This window comes from Alosa pseudoharengus, unplaced genomic scaffold, assembly GCF_046254945.1.
Source record: "Alosa pseudoharengus isolate Yale_2024_CS ecotype anadromous, Long Island Sound unplaced genomic scaffold, YU_APseudo_1.1 YU_APseudo_1.1_scf_22, whole genome shotgun sequence".
Lineage (NCBI taxonomy): Eukaryota > Metazoa > Chordata > Actinopteri > Clupeiformes > Clupeidae > Alosa > Alosa pseudoharengus.
In genome coordinates this window covers 26,721,279-26,735,086 of record NW_027468680.1, presented here as the reverse complement: position 1 = coordinate 26,735,086, position 13,808 = coordinate 26,721,279, and the positions used below count along the sequence as shown (strand labels likewise).

Here is a 13,808-nt window from a genome sequence, read left to right as displayed (position 1 = left end):
TTACCAGCACATTATAGCTTGAAATGTAGTGGTAATGACGACTGTGTTGGTGATGACATTTTTGCAGATACATTTAAAGTACTCTTTTTAAAAGAAATACGTTTTTTTTTTTTCACAAAGTCAGTTCAACTTGGGTTTCTAAATTATAAACATTTAATTGCAATAGATTACGATCAGTGATTTGTCATCACCGCAACAAATGTCATTACCAGAACTGCAATGTCATCACCATCACCATGCATATTTTTGCCAATAGATTATGTATAAATTACAATAAATTACATTAATTAGATATTTTTGACAATGTTGGACAGTCTAAATTGCCACTGGATGAAAACAGATATGATATATGGCATTTATTTCAAATAAATGAAATTCCAAGCCAGGGTCGAGTGAAAAAATCAAAAAATAAGATACTTAAACGACTATAATTCATGTTGTAAGTAAAATTCAACAATTCTAATAAGTTCAAGATAAAATAGACTTCATGTGAAACCATAATTGATCATTGATTGATCATTGATTGACCATTTCATCTTTAAAATGTACATATTAGATGATGTGATGGTAATGACATTTACCTGAAAAATGACAAAAAATCACCTCAACCAAGCTCACAAGGTTACTCCTATCAAAATGACTGATAACTTGATGCATACCAATTAGTAAAATTTAGAATTTTATTTTTCAAAATTTCAGTTACCCAAATAGGCCCGAAATCTGAGAAATGCCCATTTATGGTTTTCTACAAATACATCAATAATCAAATTGGCCTCGATCACTCAACCATGCTAACGGTAACATTATTTTACCTACGTTCTGCTATTGATAGGATTAACGTAGCCTACCTGCAGTAAAAAACAAGCATGTCCGATAAACATTCTCAGATTTATTTTGGGTTTCAAGAGGAAATGGGAATTACATGTCATGCAGAAATCATCCTACCCTTAGACGTTATCTGCGGTAAACTACTGGACAGTCTTGTCCTTGTAGGAGTGTCTTTCCAACCCACTTTAGATTAACTTCCAACAAAATTACGTCTCACTGCAACGATGCGCCATCTAGTGGACAAACGACTACGTGACGCCAATACTGAAAATGCAGCCAAATTATTATGATGATGAATATTTGGTTTTCCTTTAATCCTACTGAATTTGTAATTATGTATTGGCCGTTCTAATTGCCGATACTGATGGTATACGTGCCTGTGTGTGTGTGTGCGTGTGTATATGTGTGCACCACCATCTACAGGCTTCGCTAGCGGCGGTCATAATAAATAGGGAAAACATTTAACTAGACAAACCAATACAAAACAATTGACATTACATAAAATTACGAACATTACATAAAAACAAACTAAAACATGATGCCAGACGGAGCGGCGTGTCTCGCCAGCGTCCCAGTAACCTAGCCAACCTACAAGTTGCATTGCAAAACATCAGACCTGTATTGGATTTAGCCTGGTAGTGTGAACCTAGCTTAAGTCAGTACCAATAAGATGTTGCATGTATCATTTTGCACTTTTATATCATCACTGAACGCATTCTTAAGTATTTAGAGTATATTAAAATACAAACCCATTTTCTTCAAATCAATAAAATACAAAATTACAAAATACTATTTTATTTTAGTAATATGTGTCAGAAATTCTGCCCATCCCTGAGAAGGCCTTAAACGCCTATGGAGCACAGACAACAAATTGACCTGAAAATGTATTGACCTTATGCCAACAATAACACAAATTATGTTTTTAAAGCTTCATCAGTAATGCCAAAGCGATAGATATATGCCAAACTGCCATCCAGTGGTAGGTAAAAATGAAACTGCAAGCCAGGATAGTAAAAAAAAAAAGTAGTATGCAGTTATGGTTGGTATTTGGCAGCCTAATTAATGGTCAGATCTAATGGTAAATTAGCCTTGTGGAGGACAACGAATCTCGTAAATATTAAGTTTTCAACGCCAGACTAGCCATAAGTAAAGCCATTTCCAAATGCAGTAGGCTAGGCCTAATCATCTCTGACTAATCGTGGAGGACCCAGCCGGACTACAATTACCAGAAAAAATGAATTGCGCATGCCCATCAGTTCAAATTTACGTCATCAAAACGCAGGAAACGGTGGAGCTATGTTGACGTCCAAAACAAAAATTGTTCTCTGAAAATCTTCGTCGGCTTATCACCATCGGCTGCTAGATCGATAAAAAGGTCGATCGCCAGGAGATTCCTTAGGGAAGAAAAGTAGGGGACAATACAGGTGGAAGTACCTTGACCGCCTTCTGTTATTTTCTTAGGATTAAGAGGAGTTTTCGTAAGCTAACGTTAACGTTAGCTATATTGCATTATCTTAGTTAACGGTAGCTAGCGAGGCAGGTTACTGTGTGAAGTTGGCATTCGAACACGTTAGCAGTCGTTTGGTCAGCTCACAACACGCTAGCCAAGGCCCGACAATCTGGGAAAACTTGGTGGTGTGAATAAATAGTTTCTAACTGGATGGACTCAATCATCTCGTAACGTAGATTTTATTGGGGAAGGAACAACTAGCTGCTACGCAAGGCGTTTTTGCTTTTTAGTGCTCTTGGGCCTGTGCTAGCTAGCTAACCAACGTTATGGCGTGTGGAGCTACTCTGAAAAGGACAATGGATTTCGATCCTCTGATGAATCCCACATCACCTAAAAGGAGGAGGTGTATTCCAGTATCACCATCGTCGTCTTCACCGAGGAAATACCTTCGAAATGAACCTTCTCCATTCGGAGAAGTCTCCTCTAAACTTACAACAGGTTGGTAGCTAGTCAACTAAGTTAGCATAGCTTGCTAACGTTAATGCTCTGGTGTGGTTGTTTCAGTTAACCTACTTTGCGTTATCTAGTCGGGTCGTTACCCTCAATGATTAGTAGTTAAAGTGTATCAATAACACAAAATTGACGACTAAAATGTTGCCAACTGGTGTTCCAACTACCTCTGCATGTCTAGCTCTAACTACGTTATCATAGCGAACCACATTTGTGTTAAACGTAGAGACAGGGCCTCAACTAACGTTAGCTTCCTTATTTAACGTTACCTCATTAGCTGACTTTAGGTAACGTTAACGTAGTTTACGCACGTTAATTGTTAACTTGTATCTTCCAAGTTAATGTAGGATTACTTTAGGGTTACAACCGCTATCAAATGATATGTCTATGTGTAGGTATGTCCATTGTCTAAGGTTAATCAGATATATTACGTTTGTCCAAGTTGGCCTAACTTAGCTGTTAAAGCCTGCAAGTAACTTGAAGACATTCTTTGGCTTTGGCTATCATGGCCAGTTATTTAAAGTGACGTATTTCATAACCTGATGTTGCTTTTTATAGGTTATTGTATGTAATAACCGATGAGGCGGTTACGGTGCTAAAGATTTTGACTAATAGTAACGTTAGTTGTAAGAATGACATGTAGCTCTTGGTAATTCGTCCGGCTAATTCATTTTGTGATTGGAATCGGCGCAGGTATTTGTGGATCTCTTAAATAACCCCTTTGTTTATACACACAGAGCAAATTCTTCATAACATTAAGCAAGAGTACAAGAGGATGCAGAAAAGGAAGCATTTTGACGGTAGTTTTCAACCGACGGATGGCCTTTCACCTGAGTCGCAGCCTGGCATGTCCATCTTAAATGGCTGCAGTCTTCAAGGTATGTATGGTTTCTCGTCGTATTATCGAGCTGTGTAACTTGTTGGCCATGTTGATGAACAAGTGCACAGTAGTTAGAATACTGTTTTGTTTTTTAGGCGCATCATCAGGTTCGGTCTCCCCATCGAGGAAAGAGCAGCCGCTGTTCACCCTCAGGCAAGTGGGCATGATCTGTGAGCGTCTTATTAAGGAGCGGGAGGAAAAAGTTCGTGAAGAGTACGAGGAGATGATGACTTCCAAACTGGCGGGTGAGTATTCTAGTGTAAAGGTGGTGCATTTATGATATGTATCATTTTGGTGCACCAATATAAAAGGAAGAACTTTGTTTTGCAGAACAATATGATACCTTCGTGAAGTTCACTCATGATCAGTTAATGCGACGCTTTGAAGAGCAACCCGCTAGTTGTAAGTACCTAATTTTTGAACACCACGGTTGCAGCATGAGTAGGCAAGAGTCGGTTTGCATTAGGCTGTAACACTTCGTTCTCTCTCCTTAGATGTTTCCTGAGAAAGACCCATCCACCACTAGGACACAAGCTGATGTACTGCTGTGACTGATTTGAATTATTCTCTGATGACGTCAATACCAGAGACTGTGTTTGATTGCAAATAAAAAGTGCCATATTTCACTTGTTGGCAAAGGCTACTTAAAAGCTTCAGTCAGTGGTATACACCCTCTCCTAAGCATTTAGGTGCCTCTTGGTGTAAAGCTATGTTTTTGACCCTTCCTGATTTTTCTACCAGTGGCCTACCTATCACTTGCTGTAAGCCTTTTTCTCAGATTTTATTTAGTCTTGGCATTCCACATCCTTTGTGTTTTATATTATTTTTGTTACTTGTATATCAAAGTTATTCAGAATGCCATGTAACATTTACTGATCAGCCATTTTTAATGAATACAGGTTGATGTGGTCAGAAAGTGAAAGGTATCCCAGGTCAGTGTTTTTTCAAATAAAGGGCAATACATAGTTTGTAACATAGAAACAAGTATTGTGTGGGCCAGTTTTGGTTCAATCCCGTGGTTGCTCTCTCAATATTGGAAAGTCTCACTTATAAGTAACAGCAGTGAAGATTGAGGATTGCTGTTTTGGGTAGTGAGCCTTAAATATGTTGTACTGTAACACATAAGCAACTACTAGAAAACATCACCAAATCACACAATACCATCTCATATTTATTTTGATCTTTATCCTGTTCATTTTTTTCCTGCTTACATAGTTGAAATGTAAACAATAAAACTTTTTAATACAGACTTCAACCCAGCACTTGTCATTATTTGCCTCGACTCCTCTGACACAAATGGCAGAGCAGCTCAGCAGCCTCCCCAGGTAAGTCGTGCAACATGGTCGGTTTTCTGCTTGGTGGACTTCACAAATCCCAAGAACTCGAGTTCTGATACTGCTTGGATGAATCGAGCACTTGAAACAAGCGATTAAGGAACATTACTGGTAGAAGGCATGCCTGAACATTTTTCAGTCATTAAAGTAAATGGGCCAGAACATTACTAAGATGGTGTTTAGCAGTAAAACTGACTCATATGTCATGACTACAGATCTGAGATAATCAGGCCATACACTTTGAAATAGTAATACAATTCGTATCTATTAATGAAATATGTCTTAAGATAATAAAACACTGCATAGTTAAAGTAAGGATACTGCTTTAGTTCATTCACTTTGCCGTAGTCACTAGAATCAGGATCTTTACCCTCTGCTGCACTGACAACTGTGGAGTAAGCCTTTGAGGAGAAAAAACATGAATTACTTTTCTGACATGTCATGTTTTAGACAAGGTTCCCACAGATCATGGGATTTCTGGAATATGACATTTTTGAAAGTCATTGCAAAATTTAATACATTTATAATGTATTTATAATACATTAATACAAATATATTTTCATGCAGAATTGGTGTATATCTGGTTATTAGGCTTAAATGCTTGCTTGAGTAGCCCAACTTTGTTTATTCAATGCCCATTTATTCTCCCACTCTAAAATACCAATCATTGGTTGGTATATTGTACTAGTCATTAAATAGTAAGTTATGGATTTTTTTGTCAGGAAAAGTCATGGAATTTTACATTTGAGTGGGAACCCTGTTTAGAGTAATTAAGTAAGGCATGTCAACACTTGAATAGAAGATTGTTAAAGTTTTAGATCAAACCTACCTCCAGCCAGTCAAAAAGGTTAATTAGTCTCCCACACTCAAGGTGGAGTTTGTATACAATGCAGATGTCTGGAGCTGCGTTTGAGACTGTCCCACTCTCCGTCTTCAGACCTTCATGCTGTACAAGAACACATTCCCATGAACTAACTGTCGGTACAAAGACCTACAGTTGGCACACATGCATATGCTTGGTTTACCTGTAGGTAGTAGTAGGGATGACTGAGGGCAGTCTGAATGGAGGTACGAGGGGTGGCATTGAGATGTCTCCGTAGGACCCCAGAGGAACCATAATAGCAAACCTCATTCAACGGCTGTGTCTCAGGTGGAACCAGGTGCACTCTATAAATGCATATAATATAAATCAATTGTATCACAAGAATATAATCTTGCAAATAGCTTTACTGCAATTCTTAAAGGAGAATTCCGGTGTGATATTGACCTAAAGTGTGTTGAAACATGATGCCGAGTGTGAACGTATGTCTCATAGCCCACCTCGGCTTGTCCGCTGCACTCCAAAATCTGGCGCTAGTTAGCCGATGCTACCAACAGCTTTTTCAATGGTGGTGCTTCGGCATCGGGCTAGCCATGCAAATAAATCACTGTTTTACACCATTTACGAGGCTCAATGTATCTCCACACTTTATTGGTAGACTTCCGAGGGCCCTGACATTTAAATCGAGACATTGAGAACTTTGAAAAAGCACTGGTAGTTTACTTACAAGACGATTTATACAGACAGTATCTTCACGAAGTTTAGCGTTTGCAGCCATCTTGAATTTAGTCACGAACACACTTTAGGTCAATATCACACTGGAATTCTCCTTTAAATGGTCTTGCTAGGCACAGTATGGCAGATGTATGTATTCTCCCTACCTTACAAGACTGTCAAAAAATTCCAGAATTTGATTTCGGAGCACCTCAAAAGGAGTCATCTTCTTGGTTCTTCTGGATTCCTTCATCTCTAGAAGAGTCTGATGAAATACAGAACATGAGGAGTCTCATGTAAAAAGGCTGACACCGATTGCTACCATAATATGCATTTTGACCTACCTTCTGAAGCTGGAAAAGGTCTGTTTTTTTATGAAGATCCTTTTCTGGTGAAACAGCCTCTTGGATAAGCTCCTCTGCCGATAGATCTAACAGACACATGATAAATGTAAACTGTTGCTTGACCGATGTTTCTGATGCGTTGCAAATTGTTGACAGCTGTATACAATTGAAGATTATGAACGGCAAACAGTCAATGTACTTGAAACCAATGTAAACATACTGTCAAGTTGATCGAACTTTGCCAAGTAGTTCTGAAGCTGTCCAAGTGCAGCCTTCATTTTCTTTGACTCGCTGGAACTCAGAATGACCTCACACTTCTGCAAAACTGTAACAAGCTCATCTTTGGCCAGCAATCTGAGAAAGGACAAAATTAGTCACCTCTATGAAATATTCACATTGTGTCTTATCACACCCTATATTACTACAATGTCTTACTTAAGTAGCTGCATTGCAGAGTTGTATTCTTCAGTCTCCCAAATATTATTCTCCAAACAGGATATGTGTAGCTCTCTGATCTGAAAACAGCAGTACCAGTCTATATGAGTGTAAAACCGGTCAAGTTGATTTGCTGCATCAGACATTTATCTGGGCCATAATTATTTCCCTCCTTTCTTTTAGCCTGACAGTACCTGTTTCCCCAAGGGGTATTTGGGTAAAGAGGATGTCAAAGTATGAAGACATCTGACAATGGGGTAGTAGTTCTTGTGATACTTCCTGAGAGCTTTCAGCAAAGTCTGACATACTTCCTGAAATGATTCCAAAGCAAATAAGGTCAATATTCTGAGCAGTTTTAAAACAATCCACAAACTGAACAACAACAACAAAGAGCTAGGCTATTAAAAGAGAGGCATTCAGTCACCTTTACACACTCATCGTTGGTCAGCAATTCAACTTGCTTTTGTGGCTCCTGATTTTCCACATACCTTAGAAGAAAAAAGATGTGCCTGTGTTAAAGCAACATGACAGGAATACTGCTGTTCACCAAAACAAAAGTCCTGAAAACAAAATATTCTGACATGGAATTCACCTTAAAATAATCTTCTTGGTATAAATGTTTATTAAATTATAGTACTGAATAATAACAAAAATGCAGCCACTAGTTCAACACATAATGTACTGTAAATGTGTGTGTCTCTGACCAGAAACATCATTGTAAGTGTATGTTTTTGGCATGTAGTTTGCCCATTCATGTAGGTGTATTGACTGAAATTATCACAAATGACATGAAAACACACCAATAAAACGTGAAATTATTATTATTTTGACCACGTACAGAATTAAAAATAACACTGAAGTATCCCTCTGGAGGACTTAATATTGAATAGCGTCCATACGCACCTCATAAAGGATGACAGCTGTCGGATCCTCTCCACATCCTGGTGGTTGAGTGACTGGGCATGGGCCAACACCTCCTTCTTAGAGCAACACAGCTTGCTGAGGGGCTGGGAGTGGAAGTGCTCGACCAAGGCCAGCTGAGCAGGGCACAGCCATCACAGATGCAACATACTTTAGGTTACAACCGAGAAACAACCACGGTCAACAAAGATTATAGCTGATCTGTTTTGTTCAGGGACTACAAGAACGAGGGGTATAGCTGTGTATTGACTATGCATTACAGCAAAGAATAGAAAGCTAAAACAATAATGGTGAAGGTATTTTGAGTATGCCAGCTATCTGAACTATGTACTGTATAAGAAAAAGTACTTTGTGAGCCTGTGTTAACTTTTGTACTACGTTCTTAAACAGTACTCACCTGAAGGCCCTTAATGAAGTTGCGGACTGAGAAGTCGTGGTAGAGAAAAATGCTCACTAGCACCTGCAATACCTTGCCAGTGAGCTTGAAGGGGAACTGGGGATTCAGAACAAGCTGAAATAGAAATCATTTAAAAAATACATCAGACACAAAACACAGATGGTATGATGCAGTCAAAAATCCTTAATTTCCTGTATCCCACATGTTGGCCGTGCCCTATAATCTGATCAATCTATAAGCTATAAAACAGTAGGACGATTCTAGGGCCCAGCACTGACAGGCTCCAATAATACTATATATTACCGGGCCCAGAATTATTCTGTCATAAGGCCCGAATTATCTAATAGCGCCCCTGCCAAGGACAGCTGCATGAAGTCAGTCAGTCAGTGTCCACGGCCATTTTGCAAAACAAAAAGAAACGAGAACAAAATGACCAACAATGTTTACCTTGTCAATGACCGTGGCCAGGTGTTGTGTGCAGGACAGAGACTGAAAGAGCTCAATGCAGAGCAGAGAGGACACAGAGTGGGGCAGCATGTGCTGGATGGTGCTGGGAGACGTGGCGATGCCAAAGATGAACATCAAAGGAAGTTTCTGGATGTAGCGACTGAAGAGCAAAACAGTTTGAGGGGAAAAAAAGGAAATGGAGGAGGTTCAGCTTCAGGTCTTACTCATTTTCAGTCCTAGCTCTTTGAGTAAATGAGCTAGAGGGTTTGGTTTTTATTGTGTCCCTGAATACCTGCAGATCACAATGAAGTCTTGTAGCACCCGAGGGCTGAAGGCTTCAAGGTCTTTGAAAATGACTACTATAGGTGGCTTAGATAGCATGTATTTGGCTGCTGAAGTACGTTTTTTGCCTGGAGATGTAACAGCAAATTTCTGTAAAAAAAAAAAAACACACACACACGCATTTATCATGATACTCAATTAAATACTTAACGTATCTGAACATACATCACATAATTGTTTGTGTGTGTCCTGTGGTGTAGAGATAGGTGATGTATTTTTCTTTTAAATATTTCTATTTAAAACCACTTAATCTAAATATGATACGTTTGCAGGTGAACATCAAAAAGGGAAGCTCTTTACCTTGGTTACTGAACTGTACCAATCGCAGAGTGAACTGAGGGAGCAGTGCACCCTCTTCTGGTGGACAGGAGCACTGCACTGACCTCCATTGTCCTCATCATCATCCATGGTGACATCAACTCCCATGAGTCTCTCCAACACCTTCTGCATCAGGTGCTTTAGAGCTAAAGAGAAGCATCGGAGGGCTAAATATCTTTTTCATTGGCTTTTAAAGAATGAGATGGGTTTTTTAAATGCACCAATCACTGAAACATCAAGTCAACATTTACATTTATTCATTTAGCAGACACTTTTATCCAAAGCAACTTACACACGTCAATTATATTACAAGGGCCATTTTGCTTTTAGCAAATGGCTTTTTGTTTGGCTTTTAAATAATTATTTGGGTGCTTAAAATGCTTGAATCACTGAAACATCATTCTAAATCCCAACATGGATCACAAAGCACGCTTACATTCATGTCACATTAGGAGACAGTACACTTGGAGACAGAACAGTTGATGATTAAAGTTGGGTTAAAACTTTGGATGGAAGCCCTAAGATGAGCATTCAGCAAGGTAATACTGAGAAACAGATGCCTTGTTTGCAAAAACACTGATAACAAGCATAAAAAAGAAAGCATTTGTAGCAACAAGAGCACACCTGCAGATTCTTTGGCTTGCACAGAGACCACAAACGGAGTCACAGACTGCTGCAAGAGATCTGAAAGGCTTTGGAATGTCATGTCATGATCTGGTACATTCACTCCTAATTAAGGAGAAAAAGAAATGTGTGCTTTAGAATGAATAATAATAACATATTAATAATAGTAAGGATTACTGCAACATACACACACACACAAATATAGAACTGTCCTATAAGCCCACATCACCGACTTCCCCTTCCTTACCTAGCACCAAGGCAGCTGTAGGGATCTCACTGGCCCTCATAATAGAGGCCCAGTCATTCACTTGTGACTGAAAGTTTGAGGCACACTTTTTAATGAACTCAAGCAGGCTATCCAAGATGTTCTTGTTTAGCTCATCTTGCAGCATCTGTTGAGACATGACATTGGGATTTGGTTACATGTCAATCTATTATTGCATGTCAAATACTATTGCTTTATCAAAAGCACCACTAAATCAAAAGGCAAATAAGACATTCAGGGCCATAATGCTAATGATGGCCAAAGAGTAAAGTCAGCCAGTAAGTAAAATATCACGTCAGGTGAGCTTACCCATTGATGGTATTATATCAGCAAATAGGTTTTACACAGTCATCGAATTAACTTTGGCTTAGAGCTTAGATTTGGCCCGTTATGTACATTAGAGCCCTAAATGTACATCATTTAATTACAGTGACTTGATAACTGTCCAAAGATGGAGATGAAATAGACCCCTTCATCAGCAGGGTGGGCAACTGTGGCACTTCTGTGCACTGCCAATAAAACTGGCATAAAACAGGCACTGTGGACTTCACCAAGCTGATGAGGAACAGCAGCAAAAACAAAATAACTCATAATAGACTTGTAATAGGAGTGTCAGAGCCAGCACTGAACTAAACTTAACAGCCATCTCACACCTACCCACCTAATTAAGCCTACTAACTGTCCATTAATACTTGTCCACAGTTACAAGTGCAGTAGGACAATTTATTTTAATATCCAAAACCAGAATAAAAAGAACAAAAACATGTATACTACTCTAGCCACAGTACAACCAATAGACTGTGGAGAGAACAGTCTTCTTGATTAGGAACTGTGGAAAGACAGGGTCATGCTTACCTCAGTCTCAGATTTCGTCATGTCCCAAAGCCTCTGACAGATGCCGAACCGTACTTTTGCTGTTTCTCCATCATCACTACCTTCAATGAAATAGTCTTCTGGGAAAGACACGTGGTACAAATGTTAGTGGGTTTTTTCAGTATTTTTCAAATAATTCGGCAAGACTTCGGAATCAGAGAGATAACCTTTGTTTATACAACCCCATTCCCAAAAATTTAAATAAAGTATGAATGTAACCATCTGCAAATCACTTAAACCCATACTTAACTTAAAAAAGAACATAGATAGTTTATTAAATGTTGAAAGTAACACATTGTACCATTTTATGAAAAATACATGCTCATTTTGAATTTGATGCCAACAAAACATGTTTTCAAAGTTGGGATAGAGGCATGCTTACCATTGTTTAGCACCACCTCTTCCTTTAACATCAGTCTTTTAACATTTGGGAACGGAGTAGACCAGTTGCTGGAGTTTTGAGAACTAGATGTTCCATTCTTGCCCGATATAGGATTTCAAGCAGCTCAACAGGCTTCTTAATCATGTTTTTTATTCTATGATGCACTAAACTTGACAGATTTGGACAGCAGCCATGCTATTTTAGCATTTGGACTCCTTAACTATGGAGCCATACTGTTATGTGCAAAATGCGCCCGTGCCATAAGCACGTACATCCAATGCCATCATGGATGCTGGCTTTTTAACTGTGAACAATTTGAATGGCCCCTCTCCTCTTTAGCTCAGAGGATGCAGAATCCTAGCAGAATCCATGATTCTTAAAAATAATGCAAAAGTTTGATTGGTCTACAGGAGCTTGGGCCCAGATAAGATGGCTGCATGTCTGGATCATGTCTAAATATGGTTTCCTCTTTGCATGGTAAACTTTTTAACTAACATTTGTGGATGGAGCATCAAACGGTGTACATAGATGATTATTGAATGTTTTCCTGAGCCTATGCAATGACTTTCATTAGAGAAACAGGTCTGTTTTTAATGCAGTGCCATCTGAGCCCCTGAAGATCACGGCCATCAATATTGTTGTTCAGTCCTGTCACTACATGTAAGATTTCTCTGAATATTTCAATTATAATTTAATCATAATTCGTCACAATTTTACATTGAGGAATGCATGTTGTTGCATTATTTGCCCTCACAGTTTTTCAGAGTGATTATTGCCTGCATCTTTACTTCTGAGATATGAGGCATCTGTCTCTAGGATGCCCCTGTCCCCACGTTTTTGAGACATGGTTCAAAATAAGCATATGTTTTTGTTCAATTCAAAATAAGCATATGTTTTTCATAAAACAGTACAAGTTGTCAGTTATAGATATTTTTTTCTATGTCCTTTTTGTGACTTGAAGTCACAAAAATGTCACATTCTGTTTTTAATTTACATTTTACACAGCGTCCCAGCTTGTAGGAAAGTGGGGTTGTATTTTGATGTATAGTTTTGATCGACAGACGTACCCATGACTTGTTAACTTTTTATACTTCTAGCACTGTTACTCTGACCAACCTTTGATAATATCTTGCTGTCAGAGTTGAAAGTTGTCTCAACTAACTGTACGATGCTGTCAACTATAATTCTCTTCAGGGAATGGTCTTCAGTGCATGAACTACGTTTTATATTACTCACCAACACCAGAAATCTTCTTCTTTTTAGAACTCGGCTTGAAAACAAAACATCCCTGTGGATTGACAACATATGTAATGACATATGTTTATTGTATTAGCCTATATTCAAAGATTGTCCTGCACACTATCTGCATTCAATTACACAACGCTTGCTCAAACCAAGCTCGTTCAATTCCGGACTAAACTCCCTTAACTTACCTTCGACACAGATGATGTGGCCATGTCTAGCGTATGTCCGTTATTTGGATAATATTCGAAATAGTTTTGTTCCTTATCTCATAAACGTAAACAGAATATTTTATTGCAACAAGCTGATAGCTGAACTTCAACGAGTTAGCTGGATCTCACATTGTTTCACTACTTCCTTGTATGTTTCCCGCGGTTGAACACGTCATGAGAGAAGAGAAGGCTATGCGTGATGTGATTGGTTATTTTGATATGTCACTTCTTTGTTAATAAAAAGGCAGGAGGGGGTTACAGTAGATGCTTCCTTCAGAGTAGGTCTAACTTCAAACATTCTCTTAAAGAAAAATCTAATTTCGTTTACAAATGTATTTTTTTTTGACGAAAATGTACTTTTGCTACACTTTGTTTCGCCTTATTCTAGGTAGATTCTGGAACATTTTAAAAACAGTGAGTCTAGGCCTTCTAATAATCTACATCAATTACAAATCCACTGAACTGAGCAT

At 38.6% G+C, this 13,808-nt stretch overlaps 2 protein-coding genes across 3 annotated transcripts; one reads left to right on the top strand and one right to left on the bottom strand.

Moving 5' to 3' along the window:
* The first annotated feature begins 2,106 nt into the window (after positions 1 to 2,106).
* akirin2 (akirin 2) lies at positions 2,107 to 4,917 on the top strand. The gene is made up of 5 exons (XM_076299531.1): positions 2,107 to 2,776; positions 3,526 to 3,666; positions 3,764 to 3,913; positions 3,999 to 4,070; positions 4,163 to 4,917. Exons 1-5 carry the CDS (start codon positions 2,605 to 2,607, stop codon positions 4,171 to 4,173), a joined length of 546 nt encoding a protein of 181 aa, XP_076155646.1. The 5' UTR covers positions 2,107 to 2,604; the 3' UTR covers positions 4,174 to 4,917.
* On the bottom strand, positions 4,635 to 13,477 carry orc3 (origin recognition complex, subunit 3). Of its 2 annotated transcripts, none has more exons than XM_076299529.1 (20): positions 13,318 to 13,477; positions 13,121 to 13,172; positions 11,485 to 11,582; positions 10,612 to 10,756; positions 10,365 to 10,469; positions 9,723 to 9,886; positions 9,373 to 9,512; positions 9,081 to 9,240; positions 8,634 to 8,747; positions 8,219 to 8,352; positions 7,740 to 7,803; positions 7,510 to 7,626; positions 7,316 to 7,395; positions 7,101 to 7,234; positions 6,881 to 6,966; positions 6,704 to 6,801; positions 6,028 to 6,169; positions 5,832 to 5,948; positions 5,324 to 5,403; positions 4,635 to 5,083 (listed from the first exon to the last, which is right to left on the bottom strand). In XM_076299529.1, the coding sequence occupies exons 1-20, from the start codon at positions 13,339 to 13,341 to the stop codon at positions 4,978 to 4,980; spliced, it is 2,160 nt and encodes a 719-aa protein (XP_076155644.1). In that variant the 5' UTR covers positions 13,342 to 13,477; the 3' UTR covers positions 4,635 to 4,977. The 2 variants fall into 2 exon arrangements, with proteins under 2 accessions (XP_076155644.1, XP_076155645.1); XM_076299530.1 differs by having other exon boundaries at positions 11,485 to 11,579.
* Positions 13,478 to 13,808: the final 331 nt, after the last annotated feature.